Source organism: Chaetodon trifascialis, chromosome 15, assembly GCF_039877785.1.
Source record: "Chaetodon trifascialis isolate fChaTrf1 chromosome 15, fChaTrf1.hap1, whole genome shotgun sequence".
NCBI lineage: Eukaryota > Metazoa > Chordata > Actinopteri > Chaetodontiformes > Chaetodontidae > Chaetodon > Chaetodon trifascialis.
Window position 1 is genome coordinate 7,696,296 of NC_092070.1, and position 21,977 is coordinate 7,718,272.

At 43.2% G+C, this 21,977-nt stretch overlaps 1 protein-coding gene across 6 annotated transcripts in view; it reads left to right on the plus strand.

The window, feature by feature from the left end:
- The window catches only part of mast1b (microtubule associated serine/threonine kinase 1b), a 45,235-nt gene extending 23,368 nt beyond the window's left edge, over positions 1-21,867 (plus strand). For 3 of the 6 annotated variants that reach the window (XM_070980182.1, XM_070980180.1, XM_070980184.1), the window contains 24 exons: positions 1,105-1,180; positions 2,431-2,503; positions 4,459-4,619; positions 5,600-5,675; positions 6,454-6,663; positions 7,806-7,907; positions 9,925-10,057; positions 10,143-10,210; positions 10,749-10,825; positions 11,009-11,217; positions 12,472-12,610; positions 12,771-12,903; positions 13,729-13,894; positions 14,073-14,174; positions 14,760-14,882; positions 15,269-15,378; positions 15,505-15,665; positions 15,769-16,028; positions 16,144-16,368; positions 16,467-16,696; positions 17,275-17,397; positions 17,529-17,662; positions 17,773-17,960; positions 18,238-21,867. In XM_070980182.1, coding sequence (XP_070836283.1) covers positions 1,105-1,180; positions 2,431-2,503; positions 4,459-4,619; positions 5,600-5,675; positions 6,454-6,663; positions 7,806-7,907; positions 9,925-10,057; positions 10,143-10,210; positions 10,749-10,825; positions 11,009-11,217; positions 12,472-12,610; positions 12,771-12,903; positions 13,729-13,894; positions 14,073-14,174; positions 14,760-14,882; positions 15,269-15,378; positions 15,505-15,665; positions 15,769-16,028; positions 16,144-16,368; positions 16,467-16,696; positions 17,275-17,397; positions 17,529-17,662; positions 17,773-17,960; positions 18,238-19,901 — 4,943 coding nt within the window. In that variant the 3' untranslated portion in view covers positions 19,902-21,867. Of the gene's footprint in view, positions 1-1,101; positions 1,181-2,430; positions 2,504-4,458; positions 4,620-5,599; positions 5,676-6,453; positions 6,664-7,805; positions 7,908-9,924; positions 10,058-10,142; positions 10,211-10,748; positions 10,826-11,008; positions 11,218-12,471; positions 12,611-12,770; positions 12,904-13,728; positions 13,895-14,072; positions 14,175-14,759; positions 14,883-15,268; positions 15,379-15,504; positions 15,666-15,768; positions 16,029-16,143; positions 16,369-16,466; positions 16,697-17,274; positions 17,398-17,528; positions 17,663-17,772; positions 17,961-18,237 lie in introns of all 6 variants that reach the window. The other 3 variants (XM_070980179.1, XM_070980181.1, XM_070980183.1) reach the window with 1 other exon arrangement.
- The last annotated feature ends 110 nt before the right edge of the window (positions 21,868-21,977 follow it).

Consider the following 21,977-nt stretch of genomic DNA (forward strand, 5'->3'; position numbering starts at 1 on the left):
CAGTTGAAGGATATCACGTGTTTATCAGCATCTTTTAACTGGAATTGACAAAATAATCATAATCCAAAGGGGTTGACATTTTGAGAAATGATCTCATTCACCTGTTTTGCTGAGAGTTAGATGAGACCACTCTCATGCTTAGCTTATCTTATCTTATCTTAGCTTAGCTTAGCTTAGCTTAGCTTAGCACAAAGACTGGAAACATGGGGAACAGCTGCCTCTGCCCAATGGGAACAAAGTCTGCACTACAAAGTTAGCACTTCCTCTGTCTGGTGAAGAAATAGACCAGGACATAACTCCCCTTGAAATGCCAAATTGTCATTTTGCACGGTCTTTATGGTAAGCTAAGGCAACCGGCTTCTCGCCATAGCATCATTTTTAGCTCACGGACATGAGTGTGGTGTCAATCTTCTCGTTAAACTTTCAGCAACAGAGTAAATAAGCACATTTCCCAAAATGTCAGACTGTTCCCTCAGCAGTTAACTGAATACTGTTGAATATAAAACATGTAGATAGATTTACTTCTTTCTTTAGTGTGTTGATCTAAAGCGTTCAGCGCGCTCAATGTGACAAATGTGTTGACCTGATGCCACATATTCTTCTCTGACCCCCCAAACCTGTGAAGTCTCACAGACGAAGGGGTTGTGTAGATTGTACATGGTCTTTTCTTCTCTTGCTCCCTTAAATGGCTTGATTCATTCATCTGTGAAAAAGCCCCCAATCAAACTTTTCAGGCCATTAATCCAAACACCCACATTTACTGTCCACAGAACAAGGCCAGATAAATAAAAAGCTTAGGCTACAAAGCATTCATCAGTCTAAAAATCAATGATGGGCCTTTATGATTTGGAACAAATCTGAATCAATTTCAAACCATTTTATCCCCCCACACCCTTCACAATGATAAAAAATAGTCACATTGTTGTGTTGAACCAATAATCAGACAAGCTTGAGTCGCTTTAGTACCGTAAGAAGGTTTAAAGTGTGCTTTGTTTTCCTGCGGTCGTTTGGTCACAGGATAAAAGGACCTGATTGTTCTTTCTCCCCCTTTGTGTCTCCCTCTCCCGTGTCTCATCCTCCGTGCATGTCTTGTTGTCCCAGCAGGAAGCAGCCCTCTGGACAGCCCTCGAAACTTCTCTCCCAGCAACCCGGCGCACTTCTCGTTTGCCTCCTCCAGAAGGTCATTGCTTTATGTCACTACGTGTGCTTAGTGTGATTACGCATGTTTGTTCTCACTTGTTGAGAGGCACAGAAAGTGAGAGGGGAGACAGACAGACATCAGACAGAAGCCAAGCCAGCGTGAGACAGAGACAAAGACAGGAGAGCAAACGAGCATCAGAGAACAGCGAGGCGTGGGTCGGTCGGTCGGTCGGTCGGTCGGTCGGTCGGTCGGTCGGTCGGTCGGTCGGTCGGTCTGCGAGGTCTCGTGCAGCCTGGGCAGCAGGGAGCCTCCCGCTGCACTCGCAGGTTCTCGCAGTGTAACAGGCTGACTCATGTATGACAGGGCCAAGCCATTACATTCACAGCGCCTCTGTGTTTATTCACGCTACTCTAATGACACTATGTGTGTGGACGGGTGGACATGAATGCGTGCATCTGTTCATATGAATGTGCTTTTACATCCGAGCTTATTGTAGCAGGTTTCTTGGTTGCTTGATATATTACAAATATGCTTTTAACCTTGTGGTCTGGGGCTGTTTTTAGTGGTCTAAACTGAACCCCCTTACTTCCAGTTAAGCAAAATCTTACAGCAGGCAGTGATATTTCATGACATGACATGACAGTGCCTTTGTGCACAAAGCCAGGTCCCTAAAAGAAGAGGATTGCTGTGGCTTCTCTGAACTCCTTATACCGTATTCAAGGAGGCTAAAGTGACTGCAGCAGTGTGCGGGTCTAAAGTCATGGTCCGGCTGTAGTATGGATGCAGTAACAAAGGCGAGACTTCGCTGTCAGGCATTCTGCTGCAGAAAAGTGCATGAAAAAGGCCAGTTAGACTGATTTACCTCCGTCTCTCCTCATTGGGGGGAGTGGAGGCTCTGGGAGCCTGGTGCTCCTGCAAATCCTCTGTCCTCATTTATCAAATCCATCTGCCTGCCTGTCACTGTGCGATCGAGGCATACAGAAGCACAATGAATGAGTCCTCTCTGAAGAAGGCCTCTGGGACAGACTACATGTGTAATAAGTCATTGGTCTGCTGAATGACATTTTTTTAGTGCAGCTGAAATTGAGATATGTCCACACAGTATGTGAAAATAGCTTGTCAGGGGTTTGTTTTATAGTCAAATTTGTTATTTCACAGGTAGCAAAAATAGCCAGGTTTTTCACTTCAGCTATTTTTCTTAAGGCTCTGGAATATGACACACAGCTAAGTTAATATGATCTGGATTTTATGACAAAATGGACTTCTCAGTGACATTTGTTTATCTGCAGAGCGGACGGACGGCGATGGTCTTTAGCATCTTTGCCCTCTTCTGGATATGGCACCAATACTCCCAGCTCAACGGTAAATAACTTCACTCCCATCCAATCTCATAAATCAGTGATTCCCAACCAAGGGGATAGATAGCTCAACCAACAACTATGCTCAACAGCTGAACTAGTTAGCCAAAAGAAATAAACAGTTGAAATTGTAAGCTTCTTCCTCTCCATGACCCCATTCACACCTGGTATTAAAATGCAATCTGTATGTGAACATGTTATTAGATAAGGAAAATTGCATCTCAATGCAAGGAGTAAATGCATCATGATCATAACGTGATTGGATTTGCCTGACCTGATTTGGAGGTAGCCTGTCTCCCACTGTGTTCAGATCTCAGGAAAGTGCAAACACAAACACATCCATACAACGTTCTGGTATCTGTACACAACATAACATTAATACAGATATTTGTTTTATCATTAACCAATTAGTTTATTTTTTATTCATATAAAATAATGTTTTTTGTTCAGAATTAGACAGCAAGCAGGCAGAAGGCTGAAAGAGACAGTCTGCTAATTACTGATGAGAACGAAAGCTTTACAGGTGGAAATTAATGAGAAACAGTAAGATAAGTGCATGTGCCACATGTTGTGCTCATCTTTGCAGCTGATCTGCTCTTATAACAAGACACAAGTTATCTAGTCACAGAATAGGCCACATGCTGGAGCTACCACATGGATGTTGGAACTATGAGAAAGGTATTATAACAGTATCCAGTAATGTTAAATAACATCCAGTTTATAACTCATTGATGAGAACATGTTTGGAACGTGACGGGTGGTGTTGGTGAACACTTCAACTCACCTGACTGTGGAAGGACCTCAGGTTTGGAGCAATTACCTGTAATTGGCACATATTTAATCTCTGGAGCCTGCATCCTTTGACAGATTCACACCATGCCAACATTTCACACGAGCGTGCCTCATTATCTATCTTCAAATCACACACTAGATTTAAACTTTATCCAGCTCCAGCATGTTGGCCCTTCTCTTTCCTCACCTCGTGTGTTTTGGTGTGTGTCTTGTTGCGTAACAGCAACGTCAGAGACCTGGTTCCTGCTCTCCATCTGGCTATAGATGGAGGGTTAGATGGATGGAGAGGAGAACAGAAGGGCAAAGTAATGAGAGCCATGCCAGTGGGACGAGAGGGCCATGAGAAATGTGGTGCAGAGAGGAGAAGCTGGCATGAGATGAAGCACATTCTGTTCCACAGTAATTTTATCTTAGGCTAAATTTAGCCATGCGCTATCATTAGAAACACAAAGATATTTCATTGAAATCAATTCTCTGACTTTAATGAATAAGACTGAGCTGTGGTGCGCAGGCTTCCTTCAGCTCCCCCCTCTGACCAGTCTGCTGCTCAGCCCCCTGCTCCATGTAAAGGGATCATCTAAAACACTGTACACAAAAAATGATGATGGTTAGAGAAATGGATACAAAACCAGTTGGATAACTTTAACTTACAAGAGTCAGACAAAGCTTCTTCCATCCACCCTGACCGTTTTCAATTAGTCTGTCACCAGTGATTGATCAGTGATCGATCTTTGGGTGAGCAAAGCAAGTGGAGGAGCCTCATTGCTTTGATGAGGGCAAAAGAAGAGGTAAAGTGAGGTTAGTCTGTGAGACAGATTCATGGGTCAGGCCCGAGGCTTACTGGACAACTTCATTAACATTTCAGTTCTCAGTTTGTCATTAGAGGTGTCCAGAGGAATGACAGCTCGCCTGCAAATAATGTAATAATGAATCTATCAGTTATCCCACGGTTAGTCAGATAAATAAAGGTGGCAGTTGCTGGACATCACATGCTTGAATCTTTTGCCACTTTTTAATATTTGATCTTTGATCCTTCCTTATCTGCCAACTGCTCTCTTTGCCTCCCCTCCTCTCCCCCATCCTCCCAATCCTCCCCCCTCCCCCGTCTCCTTCCTCTTCCTCCTCCACCCTTTGCACTTGTTTCCCCTCCTGTTCCTCTTCCTCCAGTCCTCCAGCTCCTCTCAAGAGCGACTGCACCAGCTGCCCTTCCAGCCCACCATGGATGAGCTCCACTTCTTATCCAAGCACTTTGGCAGCACCGAGAGCATCACAGATGATGACGGGGGCCGCTGCTCTCCCCACATGCGCCCACGCTCCCGCAGTCTCAGGTCAGCAGCAGCAGCACCCATGAGATTAAAGAGCAGCTTCAGCTGCCCAAGAGCACTATCCTCTTTTTAAAAGGACGCTTTCAAAGCAGATTTACAAGGGTTACCCCTGGTTGATCTCATTATTGCTTTTATATAACCTCTTGATTTTTTCTGTTTTAAAGCTAATGTGTCTGAAGTACACTGCAAAAAGTGAAATCTGAGTAAGATGAAATATCTTAAATCAAGCCTGTTTCGTGTCTGACGAGATTCTTACCAGGCAGTTTGTATGGGAGAGCAATTCACTTGTTTCAAGATTTTTTTTTCATTGATTAATTAGAATTATAAAGCTGTTTGTAGAAGTCAGAATTTCTTTGCATCTATTGACAAATGTGCATGTTTTTAGTGTGGCTGCACTGATTTTCAGATAAGTGTGGGTTCTTTTCGACTAGATATTTTAAGTGAAAGTAAGTGAAGTCTTTCTTTTCGGTTGGCAGATAATTTTGCTTATTTTAAGTCATATTTTCTCCAGTTTATTGCTCTTTTTTCTTGTTTTTCAAAGCCAAGTTTTTGCATCTAGAACTAAAATGAACCAATAAATACAGAAAGTTAGTGCTGTATAAACAATATATAAATCCCCATTTAAATTCCTACATATATCCAAACAACTAAAAAGCTCAATTTGTCATCTTATTGTTTCTTATGTTGGCTGATGTTCGCCACTATAAGCTCGAGGGCTGTAGCAGAAAAACTCTGAGTGTACTGAACTGAGCGAGAGTGTGTTTCACCTCTAATGACTTTAAGTGTCAGTTTTAATGAGGAAGAATTTGTTATTTTTACTTACATAGTCTGACTTTAATGGTGATATACAGAAAGAACTATCTTTATCTGCTTATTGGATCATTTTAACTGCTTTATCTCTTCATTAGACTGAACATTGTATATAACTGACTTGGGTGGGGAACCAAAATCTTTTTGACTGTATTCCATGTTTTTCGCTGCAGCCCAGGACGTTCCTCCTCCTGCTACGATAATGAGATAGTCATGATGAACCATGTGTACAGAGAGCGCTTTCCAAAGGTGAGACGCACACATACAAAGCTGCTTCACGATAAAGATAATATTCCATGAAAATACAACAGTGAGAAAATCCTTAAGCCTGCAGAGCATTAAACCAATCGTTCAAGCTACAATAACTATTTAATCCTATCAAGTCAGAACTCAAACATCTGAGAAATAAAAAGGGATATAATTTATGATTGAACTTGTTCAGAGATTTATAAATGAATGCTTGATATCGCACATATAAACACAGTAAAAAAGCAGAGCCACGGGGGCTGCTTAACCATAGCAAACAAGATTATGTGACACTGCCAAGTCGTGATAAGTTCGCCCTGTCAGAGAGAATATTAAGTTTATTTGCTGCACTTATAAATACTGCCACAGCTATGAACAGTTAAATAAAAAACAATTGCCTTTTTTTTCTCCTTTTCACTCTCTTGGCGGGTCGGTATCAAAAGGAAATGGGCTGAAAGCTTCCATGGTGATAAAAATCGAGCCTTAGGAAATTGGGCATTATAGTTTGGAGTTCATCCAAGGTAAAGCTCTTTGGGCTTGTTCTCATACGAGTCAAATGGAAAAAACTACATTGTATTGAAGTCAGTGCAGCAGCAGAGCCACACTGTCGGAGCCCACAAATGAAATGGCTTTGTGAATTTTCTGTCACACACCTCTGGGTCTTCTAAAGAAATTCAGTCTTTTTCTCAACTTAATCTCTGTCGCTTCCTCTTCCGCTCTCCATTCTCACACATTTGTCGCTCCTGCTCTCTCACGCTCCCCACCTTTTGGTCTCCTCCAGGCCACGGCGCAGATGGAGGGGAGGCTGGCCGAGTTCATCCAGGCTTTCTCTCCTGAAAATGTTCTTCCGCTGGCCGATGGAGTCCTCAGCTTCATTCACCACCAGATAGCTGAGCTGTCCAGAGACTGCCTGGCCAAAGCCCGCGAGGGCCTCATCACTTCTGTCTACTTCTTTGAGCTGCAGGAGAACCTGGAGAAGCTTCTTCAAGATGTGAGTTAGAAAAGATATGATACAAACAAAACTCAGGCAAGAGCAATGAAGGCCTCTGACTGCCTCTAGCAAGCACTAATAACTGGGTATTGAACCTCACTACCTTTTTGTTACTGACTAAAATGTATTTACATATATATATATCTATATTTCTCAGAGTAAGATATAAAAAAAATTAAAAAAATAAAGCTTCAAACCTTTCCTTAAAGCTGCACTAATTAATATTTTTATATTAACAATGGAAAAAATAACTATTGCTAATTTAAAACTGGTTGCTTATATTGAACCCACAGAAAGTCTCTGCAACTCAGCACTTCCTCTCTAGCATCTCTTAATTCATTATATTTGGTTTAAAACCTACACCCTAAAAACCAACTGTATGCTACCTGCAGAGCATCAAACAGCAGACAAACACAATTAGCAACTAGCAAGGGAACATAGCATCGCATGTAGCAGCTAAAGAGCCACGGATTTCCCTCAGGAGTTGGTGGAGACCATAAACAGAGCCAAAAAGTAGACTAAATATTGCACTTAAATTCGTCAGGTGAGCAATTCCAAATGAATTCTCATGTGTCTCTGTGTCTGCCAGATGTGTGAATAGACAACTGTTTGCGAGCTACTTTGGTTAGAATTTAGCTGAAGAGTGTTCGCAAGGCAACCAAAACAGATGCAGAAACAAATGACATCCATCCTCGTAATGATTGGGATGGCTTTTGATGGATAGATTCAACTCAAGTCTAATTTCATTCAAACTCTGGATGCCTTCGGTGAGAGACACGATTGAAATGGCTGCGGTAAATGGAGGCTAATTGTGCGTGAGACTTGCCAGAGCAGATAACAGGTATCGAGAGCTCCATCACCAATCCCATTTTGGCGTCTTGATTAGATCTGTGATTACTCTGGCTTTGGTTTGATTGTATCTGCTGTGTTTTTCGTGATCAGATATTGTCATATCTCACAGCTTTTTGAACACTTCTTCTGCCTTTGTCACTGCTCTGTCTCTCTTTTCACTGCCTGCTGTGCTGCGTCTCTATTTTAGTGTTGTATTAGGAATTTCAGTGTCAGATGGCTTTTAGAAATGTTCACATGTTAATCTTCTCTCTTTCTACCTCCGTGTCTGTCTGCATGTCTGTCTGTGTCAGGCCTTTGAGCGTTCAGAGAGCTCTGAAGTAGCCTTCGTCACAGAGTTGGCTAAGAAGCTTCTCATCATCATCTCCCGACCTGCCAGGCTTCTGGAGTGTCTGGTAAGATAAAACACACTCTTTTCAGTCATTATCAAAATCTTACTGCAATGTTTGCCTTCCTCTTCCTCTTCACAGCTCGTGTCCCTCTCGTGACTTAAGACAAATAGACGTTCTTTAAATAAACATGAGCACAGACACTCATTTGTTAGTCCATTATAAGCATTTAAGCACTTTGATGTATTACACAGCAGGGGCAGAAAATCAAAACACGCAGGCACTGAAGTAAAGGTCCAGTCTGGATGGCAAAGACATTTGCATTTAGATTAAAATTTGCCCTGCCACAGTACGACTAATACCAGGCAGTGGCCCCCCGCTGCTGGGCCGCCTTCCAGTCTGACTCAGACAGACCGTGACCATGGTGTCATTTGAAGTTGGAGGATGCCTGCGTGTGTGTTTGCGCGTGTGTCGTCTAGCTGGTTGTTTTTTGAGGTATATGTGTCATAACAGTCTTGTGTCCCTCTCGATGACTCATACCACACTGACGTTGGTTTTTTGATTCTGAGCCACGGCTGAAACAGTGACGTGGAGAATTGATTCACCGATGCAATTCCACCCCTGTTTTCTGCATATCGCTGCATTTGGATTAGAGTGTGTGTGATCCATTACACCTTTTTGGCATCATTAGCAGCATCAGCAGCCAGGAGGTGCAGTAGCAGTGCAATGGATGAAACCCTCCTTGGCATCACAAGTGCAATTTTTTGGTGGAGGACGTGGGCTTGGGCACTGTTGCGTTGAATTTGTGCCTCGTTTCTGAGCAAACGATGGGACTTTTTGAGCACAGACAGAATTTTTGCAAGCACATGAATTATATTTCATAGAGAAGTGATTAGCACACAGAAATACTTATTGTTTTACTAGTCAGCAGAATGGAGACAAAACAGCAAGATGAACAAAACAACAAGAACAATCAAATATTTTCTACTCCAACTCTTCAGCTGGCTGAAACTGTGGCACAATGTAGCACTCACATGTAAGCAAACTGAAGGTCCCCGTGAAGTGGGAGGTGGAGCGCCTTTATTTTCCGCACTGTGACATATTTTTAAGCGAAAAGGAACGTGTGAGCGTGGTCTAGTTAAAATCAGATTTGAATCAAATCCTTCAGGTTTAATAGACTTAGTGAATACAGTGTTATAGCTGTAGAGGACCGTTCACCTGCAATTTTAGCAACAAATCCAAACACACACCTCCTCCTTTGACACTGCCCTGCAGTCCGCCACGACTACAACCTACAATCTGAATGAATGACACGTTTTAGAGGAGGACAAAAGAAGAGATTTTGCTCTGAAAAATGATTTATTTGAAACATTTATGCGAACAGATAGCTCAGGGACACACATTCTTTTATTTCTCTGTGTGTGAAAGCCAGCACACAAAAGAAGTTGGAGCACATTATTATTTTTCCTTTTTTTGCTGGAGTTCAATTATTCTTTGTGTTATTGTGTTACTGTTGTCTTATTCTTTGTGTTAATTTCTCTACAACACAAAACTTATGCATGTGCAAGAAATCATTTTCTATGCTTAACATGTCACATGTTCAGAACTGAGGCACAAATATACCCTCATACCTTCAGGCAGGTAGGTGCTCTGCTCGAGCTGTCCTGAGGAAGCTGCTGCTTTTATACCATTTGCTGCTGGTCTGGTTAAACACAACATTAACCTTGTAAAGGATATCTTAAATGGGACATTAGTCCTTAAATAGTATTCAGAATGTGCCCAAGTCTCTCCTCAGGCTGGACAGCACAGACTGCGGTGATGGTGTCTTCCAGAAACAAATCCTGGAGCTGCTCCAGGGGCAGTGAATCATGATACGACTGCTAAAAGCAGCCACCGTGACTTTACTTGGATATGGAAACTTTTTCTGATTCACATTCAGATCAACTTATCTGGAATCAATTTGTCAAACAAAGCTTCGATCATTCCACAGAGTCTGATTTCATGTCATTCCATGTTCATGGACCAAATCCAGATCTTTCCACCTGACGACACCGTGTTCAAGTCTCAATGCTCTGCTTTCCAGGAGTTTAATCCCGAGGAGTTCTACCATCTGCTGGAGGCAGCAGAGGACCACGCCAAGGAGGGTCACTTGATGAAGACGGACATTCCTCGTTACATCATCAGCCAGCTGGGACTGACCAGAGACCCTATTGAAGGTGAGGGAGAGAGACGGACGCTTTGTTCAATACACACAATAAATGAACTGACAGCTGATTTAAACTGACATATTTTTGTCATCAGAGATGGTAAACCTCGACAGTTACGACAGCGAGGGGCCGCTTACACCTGAAACAGATGACTCGACTGAGGTGAGATCAGAGATCATCGTCAGTGTGTCCACTCCTCTCCTGCTCAGTCCATCCCTACATTCATCCAACCTTTTCTTACTTTTACTTACTTTTAAGGCCACGAAGGTCCTTGTTGCTCTCGCAGAAAATGTCTGCTTCATCTGCTAATGACTTGGCACACATGCTTTAATCTATCTAATTTAGCTAATTTATGCTGAACTACAAAAAAAAAAAAAAAAACAGGATACCCCCCTCCTTGTATCTTAGGGCCATGCCTCTAGCGTTCGGCACGCCTCCAACTGCCAAAATTAAGCAACGTAGACAAAAAAATAAAATAAATTAGGTGAGAGGGAGAAGGGTACAGTCCAGAACTGAAGAAGCCATGCAGATATCTGAACAGATGATTTCAGTGTGCATCATCAAAGTTACGGTGGCAAAAAAAGGGATTTTGTTGACACTTGTCATGAGACAATATTAGGATTTGTTAATGTAGACCCAGCTGTTTTAAGCAGCCGTGGTGGTTTGGTGATTCCTCACTTTGGTGATCTTTGATCCACAGGGTAAGATCAGAGCAATGAAGCCACCAGGAGAAGCAGACTTCCAGACCATCAAGCTGATCAGCAATGGAGCGTACGGGTGAGTAGAGCATTAGGACTTCCTGTTTACTCTACTGATGAGGATGTGTCGACACGGAAGTGATTCATTTTTGCCTCTGTAAATCGGACGTGGGCTCATATGTTTTTTTTACAAGCCACACAGAGGCCATGAAGTAAAAAATAATGTGGGCATTCTGTATGTGTGTGTCTGTATTTGCACCAGCGCTGTGTACCTGGTGCGTCATCTGGAGACACGCCAGCGATTTGCCATGAAGAAGATCAATAAGCAAAACCTGATCCTGAGGAACCAGATCCAGCAGGCCTTTGTGGAAAGAGACATCCTCACCTTCGCAGAGAATCCCTTTGTCGTCTCCATGTTCTGTTCTTTTGAAACCCGTCGACACCTCTGCATGGTCATGGAGTATGTAGAAGGTAAGAATATGTGTCTGTGTGGGTGCATGCAGGTTGCACTAGGGGAGGTGTGCTGACTGATGGGAAAATATATGTTTGTTGGGTAGATACTGCCATGTCTACACCTCCAGTTATTCTTTGTAAAGTTCTATTTTTTGTCACGATAGTAGCTTTTCAACTTTTGTGCATTTAGCTTTGATTTTGAGTTAATATAAGTAAACAAGACTATTGGTGAGTCTCAAATCCACTCTACATACTAACTCTAAGCAGGTTTGAGTATGTAGAGTGTTCTCACTGGAAAAATGACGGTATGAGTACTAACCTCGTTTTGTAAGTGTGCTGTCGATGGACAATATCCTTCAACACTGCAAACAAAGGAAATGTAGGAGCTGCTCACAGCTGAAAAAAAAATCGAATAATTTGTGGGTGGTGGTGGTGAAACAGCTCCAGAAATATCTTGGATAACATAAAATAAGGATTGATTTTAAGACAGACATGTTGGTGCTGGCATCCCAAAGTCACAATTTGATTCACCTCTTATTTTGCATGTATTGTGTTCGTATAAAATCTAAACCTGTTGATTTTTTTGTACACTAACTGCTGCAGCAGTATGCTAATACGGTTAGTATATAGAATGCAGCTTTCCAGTCTCCAGCAATGCTCGCCCCTCTGTGAAGCTATAGTTAGGCACAGAGGTGATTGGAGCTAAATGCTAATGTCAGCAAGCTAATGTGTTCATAATGACAGCGCTGACATGCTGACGTTAAACAGGTATGGTGTTTACAATTTTCATCATCTTCATTTAGTGTGTTAGCATGCAAACATGTGCTAATTAGCACTAAACGCAAAGATCAGCTGAGGCTGATGAAATGTCATAAGTTTTGCAGGTTTTTAGTCATAAACCAACAGAACAAATGGACATTTTGACCCGCTGATGATGGCACTAGATGGAAAGTTATTAAGTTATTACAGTTTATCCCGAGGGGAACATGAAGGCTGTTCATTTGTTTTATATTTGCAGTGTAGTTGGTCAGATACAGGAATAAACTTCACTGGATACACAGTGAAAGTGAATATCCTTAATTACATTATGCAGAATGACTCAAAGCACATTCATCATAGTCTTTTTGATTGCACAATTGCATTCTGTTGTGCATGTTAGTCATCAGCCTAAGTGGAAACTAAAATGGTCTGGGACAAGGGGTACCAGCAGACATTCATGGTAATTGCTGATGTCAGCAGCAGGACTAATCAAATAATGAATTCTGCTATCAGGTGGAGACTGTGCCACTCTGCTGAAGAACATCGGGGCTCTGCCGGTGGAAATGGCACGCATGTACTTCGCAGAGACCGTTCTAGCCCTGGAGTACTTACACAACTATGGCATTGTGCACCGTGACCTCAAGCCTGACAAGTAAGACGGAGTTAGTTTTCATCAAACTGTTGCAAAGAGATGATCCAAATTGTGCCAGTATATTGCTAGACCCTTGTTGTTTCATTGCTATCACACTTCTGTTTGAAGAATATAAAGCTTACATAGCATAAACTGAACTTTGCTTTGTTTCTACTCTCAGCCTGTTGATTACCTCAATGGGCCACATCAAGCTCACAGACTTTGGCCTCTCTAAGATGGGTCTGATGAGTCTGACCACCAACTTGTATGAAGGACACATAGAGAAGGACACCCGGGAGTTCTTGGATAAACAGGTATGACAAAGACAAAAAATGGGAGCAGATCCATTTGAAGTAACTCCTACAAAGAGTCTAAGCCAAATTTTATACAGATAATTTAATGAAGTCATTTCAATTTACCTGCACTTTCAAATTATTAAAATAATCATGGATGAAACGTAACCTTAAATCATGTCTTTTTGGCTGTACTGCAGTGCAGACTGCTCAACTACACCATGATCCAAGTAAAGTTTGAATATGAAACGTTCTTTGATGTCCTCATTTCTATGCAAAGATATTCCTTGTCATTGTGCGCCAGGCTTATCTGAAGCATGAGAACATGAGACCCATAACAGTTGGCACAACAATAGGCCAGTATTTCGTCCGTTATTACAATCATTTCTCTTTTAGGTAAGGTTTATTTTTCTCAAGCCTTTCATGCAGTACTCGTGCTTTGAATCTAAGCCTCATTATTTCTTGTGTATGCATTCTGGCAGCCAGAAATCTGTTAGCATTCAGTGCATGCCCATGTGCACATGAAAACCCTCAACAGGGCTTTCATCTTGTCTTGGCATCTCTGAAGTGATCTACTTAGCTAGGCAGAAACAGGCATGCTCCATACACATGTGCCTCCCACTCAGGGTCAACTGTCTCCCACCTGGCAATGATATACTTTGCATATAGTTTTAAAAAATGTAGGAAATAAACCCATATGACTGGCTGGTTTAGAAAAACTCTATAGGGTCTTATTTCAGAAGCAACAACCATTAAATAAAAATTATGCAAACTGAAATAAAAGCGGTTATTGGAATGATACCATCTAACAAACCACTGAAGAAATGTTGCTGTTTTTTCCTTTAGGTGTGTGGAACTCCAGAGTATATTGCACCGGAGGTTATTCTTCGTCAAGGTTATGGCAAGCCGGTGGACTGGTGGGCTATGGGCATCATCCTGTATGAGTTCCTCGTGGGCTGTGTGCCTTTCTTTGGAGACACTCCTGAGGAGCTGTTTGGACAGGTCATTACAGGTGAGGGATCAAAGGTCTGACTTGGATGAGTGTTTTTAGATGATGCATTATAAACTGTATACATCAAATTATTAGGGGCATGCTCATGTTTTTGGTGTTTGTCTTCCTCGTCTCCTCTACAACCATATGTTTCCTCATGTCCTCGTCCCTCTCTGTCTCTCTCTGCTCTACCTGGCAGATGACATTGTGTGGCCAGAAGGGGATGAGGCTCTCCCTATTGATGCCCAGCACCTAATCTCCTCCCTTCTGCAGACAAATCCACTGGTTAGACTGGGCACAGGTCAGTAACCTCCAGCTGTGGCTGGTCACAATCACTCTTTGCTTTTATTTTTGGTCCTTGTTTTATTTCTTTTGGCTCAGACTCTTTATTTCTTTTGGCTAGGTCAACCATTTATCCATTGCTCTTAGCTATTCAACCTTTATCCATTGACTAACTGGGTCAATTTATCAAATTGTTTCAACCATTTATCCATTACTTTTATGTATGTGAATGATTTATCTGTTACTTTGACCTATTTCAGCTACTTATCGATCATTTTCTCAACTATTTCAACCATTTATTCTTCACTCAAAGCTAGCTGTTCAGATAACTATTAAGTTCTGATTTTTAGATTAGCTGAGCTACTTTATGTACACCCCAGCAACTGCAGAAGTGCGCCCTGGGGTGCATTCACCCCAAGTTGGGAATCATTGACCTTGAACAATAACTGCTCATCCTGCTTGTGGGCTCACAGGTTCAGTTTACCCAAATAAGTCATCTTCTGTGTGGCTCAAAGTGCCTCAGCCTGCTTTAGGGCTGCAGTTATTACCTGTCTGCCTTTGTCTACCCCTTTTACAATCCCCCGCCCCCCCTTTTGCCCTCTAGGTGGTGCTTTCGAAGTGAAGCAGCACTCATTCTTCACTGAGGTGAACTGGAACAGCCTGCTGAGACAGAAGGCAGAGTTCATTCCTCACCTGGAGTCTGAGGAGGACACCAGTTATTTTGACAGTAAGTCTGCTGCTGGGGGTTCCAGGCATGGACCACAGATCCCTTTGAGCTTAGGAGAATCTGATTCATCAAAACAGCTCAGGGTCATCTGAACCATTACCATCTTTGCCACAACACCCTCATTGAGTCTCCCATGTTACCATGATAAATACTGTAAATGCATTTTAGGCTGTAATGTGTTTATTTAAGTTTGCAGGTTTTTGTGAAGATTAACCTCTAAGTACACAGTTTTGCCTCATATGGGACAATGTTGGCAGCTAATAATGCGTGTTAGTGTGATAAGTGAGATCAGTAGGAAGGAGCACAGAGAGAAAAGTAATGCTGTATGCGAAAGGTAAACTGTAACCCACGTAAAGCCACAATGTCTGGTTACCTTTCCTCATCAGCTCGATCTGAGCGCTACCATCATGTGCAGGCATACGATGAGGACGATACCAATGATGATGAGCCTGTGGAGATACACCGCTTCTCATCCTGCTCCCCTCGCTTCAGCAAGGTCACATTAAAACTTGCCTCCTACTTCTCCTTTATCCCCATAGATCATGTTTGAAGCATTGGTCATCAGTCCACATAGCAGTCATTGCTCAAAATATGTTGACTGTTTCGTTGTGTGGACCTGTAGGTGTACAGCAGTATGGAGCATCTGTCCCAGCTGGAGCATAAACCCCCTGGCGTGACTCTACGGGAGCACAAGGTCCCCAGGGAGGATCGAGTGGCCAAGAGAGAAAGCCTTGGTAGCCTCACCCTCAGGGACAAGAGCTGGAGGACTGGATCGCCCGAGATGTGAGTGCAGTCCACACATAATAGTGCGGAAGCAGCTCTTAGATGTTTCATGTCCAAAGAAGTGCCTGTCTAGATAACATCAGCGACTGCCTTGTTTTTACAGGAAGCGCCTGTCCTGCTCTGAGTCCTCCTTTATGGAGAGCGACTCCAGCCCACCGTCTGGGGCCCGAAGACGTTTCTCCGCCCTCATGGATACACATCGCCTGGCCTCCCCTCTGGAGGTCGACTCTGAGCTGCCTGTCCCTACCAGACAGCCTCCAGTGAAAGCCAGGGGAACTTCCCTGGAAGGAGCCATGGGTGCCGTCACCTCTCAAGGTGATCTGAGACCATTCCTTAAAGACAGCAATGGACTCACAACTGGAGGTAAGAAAGGATATGGCACCACGACATCACTTGTGACCCTAAACCTGTATATGATCACAAGTAATAACAAGAGAATTTATTTATTGTTGGATTTTGTGTTACCACCATGTCACAGACAAACATTTGAGACCAGCTGATACATCGTTGCCTCTACCAGGCAGTGCTACTGTCCTGGGCCTTCCAGACCCACAGGGGCCCCGTGGGGCCACTACTGACCTTGTGCTAAGGAGGGTTCGCCACCAGCAGCTCTCAGCTGAAGGAGAGAAACGTAACTCACGACCAGGAACCAAAGTTATCAAGTCTGCTTCTGCTACTGCCTTGTCTGTTATCATTCCTGCAGGTAAACATGCTGCATCATCAATGTCATCAGCAAATTAGCTGCACACACGTATTTTGAAATAAATCCTATAATGTGAGCATCCATTCCTCTCTCCTCAGTGGAGCAACATGGTGCCTCCCCTCTGGCGAGCCCCATGTCTCCTCGCTCCCTCTCCTCCAACCCCTCCTCCCGAGACTCTTCTCCCAGCAGGGACTACTCTCCCATGGTCAACATCCCTCATTCTCCAATCACCATCCATCGCTCTGGGAAGAAGTATGGCTTCACTCTCCGAGCCATTAGAGTCTACATGGGGGACAGTGATGTCTACAGCGTACATCACATGGTCTGGGTGAGTGAGCAGAGCAAACAGTAAACAGAGTTCTTGATGGTTCTAATTAGCAAGTCAAGACAATAAAGGAAAAATGTTTACTACAACTACAACTACTACCACTAATAACAATAATAACAATAATACATTTCTTTGCATTGAACACAGCAAGATGTAGTCTAATATTTGCAATATCTCTTGGGTGGAAAAATGCAATCTTATGGACATAGTTATCACACGTACTACATTTTAAATCATAGTCTGATGATACCTGAGATGGCCTCCGATTCATTTTTGTCTTTGTCCATTAAGTAATTTAAATTAATGGGGTCATCAGGTGCAAAGGATATCTACAGCTGTGTGTCATCTGTATAACTATGAATATTACACCGCACTGTCATAAAGACAAAATGAGTGGACCAAGTATGAAACCCTGTGGAACACCATGTGAAATATACTGGGTATTTGAATCATGCTCACCAAACTTCAGCACAGTGTGATCTATGGTGTCATGTGCAGCACTCAGATGTTTAAGCTGCTAAACCTTTTTGCTTAAATGGCTACATTTAGTTTCATAAAGTCCTTTGTTCTAATCACAGCATGTGGAGGATGGAGGTCCCGCCCAGGAGGCCGGACTTAGTGCCGGTGACCTTATCACTCATGTAAACGGGGAGTCAGTCCATGGTCTGGTCCATACAGAGGTGGTGGAGCTCATCCTGAAGGTGAGGACTACTGACCCACCTGCAACTTATATAGACATTTTAAGGTTCTTATAAGATGGTTCAGTTCAAATTTGCCTCAACAATCCTGTGATTCATAAAAATATATGTGTATATGTGTGTGTAATATACAGAGTGGACATAAGGTGACAGTTACAACTACTCCGTTTGAGAACACCTCTATAAAAGTGGGTCCTGCCCGCAAGTCCAGCTATAAATCCAAGATGGCACGGCGCAGCAAGAGGACAGGAGCCAAGGAGGGCCAAGAGTGCGTTACTACAAAATAGACATATTTCATTACAAGAAAACATAATCTTTAATGATTTACATACTTTTATTCTCCTTGTCATATAATATTATTATATTTTATCTTTTCAGTAAGAAGCGCAGCTCCCTGTTCAGGAAAATCACCAAGCAGTCCAACCTGCTCCACACCAGCCGGAGCCTCTCCTCTTTAAATCGCTCTCTTTCATCTGGAGACAGTCTCCCAGGCTCCCCCACTCACAGCCTCTCTGCCCGCTCGCCCACTCAGAGCTACCGCTCCACTCTTGAATCCCCTTACCTGGGTTAGTATGGAAGGCTGGGAACATGTGTGTCTGTTCTTTTACCTGGTCTGATTTTCTGCAAGGCTCGACAACAATCACTTAATAAGAATAATATACAGATTTATTGTATTAAATGAATAAATCAAAAACACAGTGTACTGACACACCCAGGAGTACTCTGCTACATCAACACAAGTTGAGAATTTAACCCAATGGAGAAAAAACAATGTCCTTTATCTCACATAATCCCATTTTTTCTCTTCTGTCTGTTTAAAGTTTTTTCTTCTCCACTCCTCAGGCACCTCCTCCCAGAGCAGCTCTCCAGCATCCAGTACCCCCAACTCCCCAGCAGCCTCTCATCACATGAGGCCTAGCTCCCTACATGGCCTGTCTCCCAAACTTCACCGCCAGTACCGCTCTGCGCGCTGCAAATCTGCCGGCAACATCCCTTTGTCCCCCCTGGCTCACACCCCCTCCCCAACCACCTCCTCTCCTCCACCTCTCTCTGGTCACACAGTAGGGAGCTCCAACACCACTCAGATGTTTCCTGCCAAGCTGCATTCCTCGCCGCCTGTTGCCCGCCCCCGTCCCAAAAGTGCAGAGCCACCCAGGTCCCCCCTGTTGCAGCGGGTGCAATCAGCAGAAAAGCTAGGGGCGCCAATGCTGCCTTCGTCTTCATCATCATCTTCGTCGCCATCTCCTCTGACAGGTGGGGTGTCATTACGCAAGCATAGCCTGGAAGTGGCACATGGGGACTACAGGAGAGAGTCCTTCCATTGTGAGCACAGCCTACAAAGTCTGCTCGAGATGGAAGGAGAGAATGGACCTGCTCCCCCATCTCCTTCATCCTCTTCATCCCCCTCTCCTCCAATGGGAGGAGAGATTGGAGGCCTGAAGCCTGTTAGGAGAATGGGAAGGCAGGAGTCACCTCTCAGTCGGGACACACTGGTCACAGCAAGAGAGAAAGATACCCAAACCACAACGTCTGAGCTCCCCGGGTCGCAAACTGAGAGCATAACTAGTAAAGCTGAGTCCAAGACCAATGTTGTTGATGCAAGTAAAACCTTATCCAGTGCTGAGGTCCTAAAGAAAAGCATAAGCGTAGCTGCAGTGGAGACCAAGGCAAGTCCAGCACTGGCTTCATCCATTACAGAGTCCAGTCCTGTACCAGGGTACAAACCTCAAAATGTAAGCAGCTCAAGTTCTGAGGCAACAGTCTCCAAGAGTCAAGTCAGTGAGAAAATCTCAACACCCTGCACATCAAAGGGCCTCCAACAGCAAGACAGCAAGCAGCAGAGTGCACAGACAGACAGCGGACCTGCAACTAAAGCTCAGGAGAAGACTGAGGAGAAGATGAAAAGCACTGCGGGTACAGACAAATCTAACATGCAGAAAGTATCATCTGCAGAGCAGTCAAAGCCACGGAAAGGCACAGAGACGGGAGAGAAAGGAAGCATCAGTGGCAGTGTTAAAGGAACTGAGACGACCAAAGTCAAAGGACCTGCACCCCCAGTCCCCACCCAGGTTCAAAGCCACGCTGCAGCTCATGCGCCAGCTGCCGCCAGATCCAAACTGGAGAAGATATCAAACAGTTACCGTGGGGCCAAAGAGGAGAGGGCCCACCTGGAGGTCCTGGAAGAGAATCCAATGTCACCCTCCTCCAATGCAGCTTCACCCTGCTCGAGCAAGTCTCGTCCTATGTCTCCAGGGGACAAAGCCAGCTTTGTCACCCAGCTCACAAGTGTGGCCAAAACAGTGCTCGGGCCTATGAAAGGGGGATTGCAAGAGGGGGCCAAGGCAAAAGACACCTCCAAGTCAAATGAGGAGAAGCGAGGAAATGCAGCAGGAAAACCAGAGGCTTCATCTGGGGGCGGCCGTCGGGGGGCGCAGACAGCGACCTCAGCAAGCCCCAGCACCGTCCAGTCTGATAAAGGAAACAGTCGCTCCAAGCACCATTCGTGATAAGAGGGCTTGAGAAAGAGTCAGACTTCTCCCATGTAATGCCTTTTTCTGTAGCATCACACTGACATATCATGAATTAACATGACTTTGAATGGAGGGGAGACACGAATGCCTGAAGACATAACACCAAATAGATGACATGTGACATGTAGACACATAAGATGTGAACAAAGATGCATCAGCCATGTTGGAAAATGTGTGCTCATGGTATCATAATGTAAGCCTGTCTATGTGCTGTGTGGACATCACAACGTGTTGTATATAGGAAACAAATTGCATCTGTCTTAATGCATGTCTGACATTGTACATGGCAAATGAGATAATATTTAAAAAGAAGATGAAAAATATAAAGCAGACCTTAAAGCGGTGAACACTGTGAACAACTTTTCAACTGACTTCAACAGGTAAACTGAAACAAGCAGGATTCTGTTATAAGTGGGCATTACTCAGATCAGCTCCAGTGCCATCTTTTAATTCTGTTGAAATATAAAATATCACACAAACTGCATCTCCTTAAAGTTGCTAAAGAGTTCCGGCTTATATCATGTAGTGATGAACATAACAGTCATCCTGGAAATTGGACCAAGATACCAAAATGCTGGCAATGGCCATAGACAGTGAATTACTGGGTTTGCCTCAGAGCTGTTTAAGGGCTGAATTTCAGTGGAATTGAAAGAGGTAGATCAGATGAACTTGCACAGGGACACTATGCAATGTGCTAATTATGCCACCTTTTTGGTGTCCCCAGTTACAAAGTTTACATTGTGCACCAGACAAGAAGAGAAGACAGAGGAAAGCGTTGCAATAAGCCGAGCAAACACATTTTGTTTTCAACGTCATCTCCATTGATCGTAGTGAAATGTGCAATGATATATTTTAGGCTATTGAGTAAATATACTAGTGTGCTCAAAGTGTGGTGAAGAACAAAGTGCGTAAAGAACCATAATGAAAGTAAGACTTAGAGGAGAGTAGCTTAGGAATGCTCTTTCACTCATTCTTTTCTATTTATGCAGATGTATGGTATTGTGTAATTTTACGTGTGAAGGAAAGTGCCAGTCTTTTTATTTAGTGATAATGTGATTTTCTTTTGTTTACACTTAAATATATAATGATATGCAATCCAACAGTGCCCAGTTCCATAAAACTGAGCACCCTTGTCAGTGACACAGTAGTAGACTATACACAAAGCCAGGAGTAGATATGTTGAGAGCATCTTCGTGTGAGGTCTTGTATTCCATAAAAATGATCTTGATAGTTTTGGGACACCAGGCTCAGACCTGTTTCAGACTGCCACCTTGTGGACAACATCACATGGCACCAAAGGTCCTACCGTACGAAAACAGGAAGGTGTACATTTTTCCAGGGGATCTTTTCATTTCATACATTATCACTCTGATGCATCATTCTTTTGTCAGATCAAGTTCAGATAAGTTTTGCAGTCTGAGCTCACAAAGTCTTTATTTTATCCATTAGGATGTAGTGGTCATCTGACATTTACCCAATGTTCGGACATGAAACAGTTGTGTTTTTGTGCATGATGTGAGAAAAGTGCACTTTATTTTGTGTCAAATATTTTTTTATTTACTTGTCTTATGTATTTATTTTATTATTTTTCCATTTGTCTTATTTATTAAACTTTTTTTTAATTTATTCAACGTTTTTATGTGTCATCAGTTAGTGAATTTCAGCTTTAGTACTGGAATTAGTTGTTTCTAAATTTTCACATTTAGACTGAAAATCTACCAAATCTGTGTGGCTACCCCATTGTGTGCAGTTTTGATGCTGTCAGTCCATAAATCTGAAGTTGTAATATTGCTGTCCTGCCCATCCAAGTGTTTGACTTTTTTACAACAATCTCGACTGCTGTTGTCCATTACATTGCTACGTATCTATTAGCCACCGTTGTGAAAAACCAATGCAAAAAAGCCTATAGTGCAGAAATGTAATAAAATGCAGAGAAACCCTCGTTCTGTCTGACTTTCTTGATATAAACATCACGGGTGTAACACTGCCGTCCAGGCCATTCGGGGGCTCGCTCTCATTGGTTCTCAGTTGACCAATCACAGCAGTGGCCAA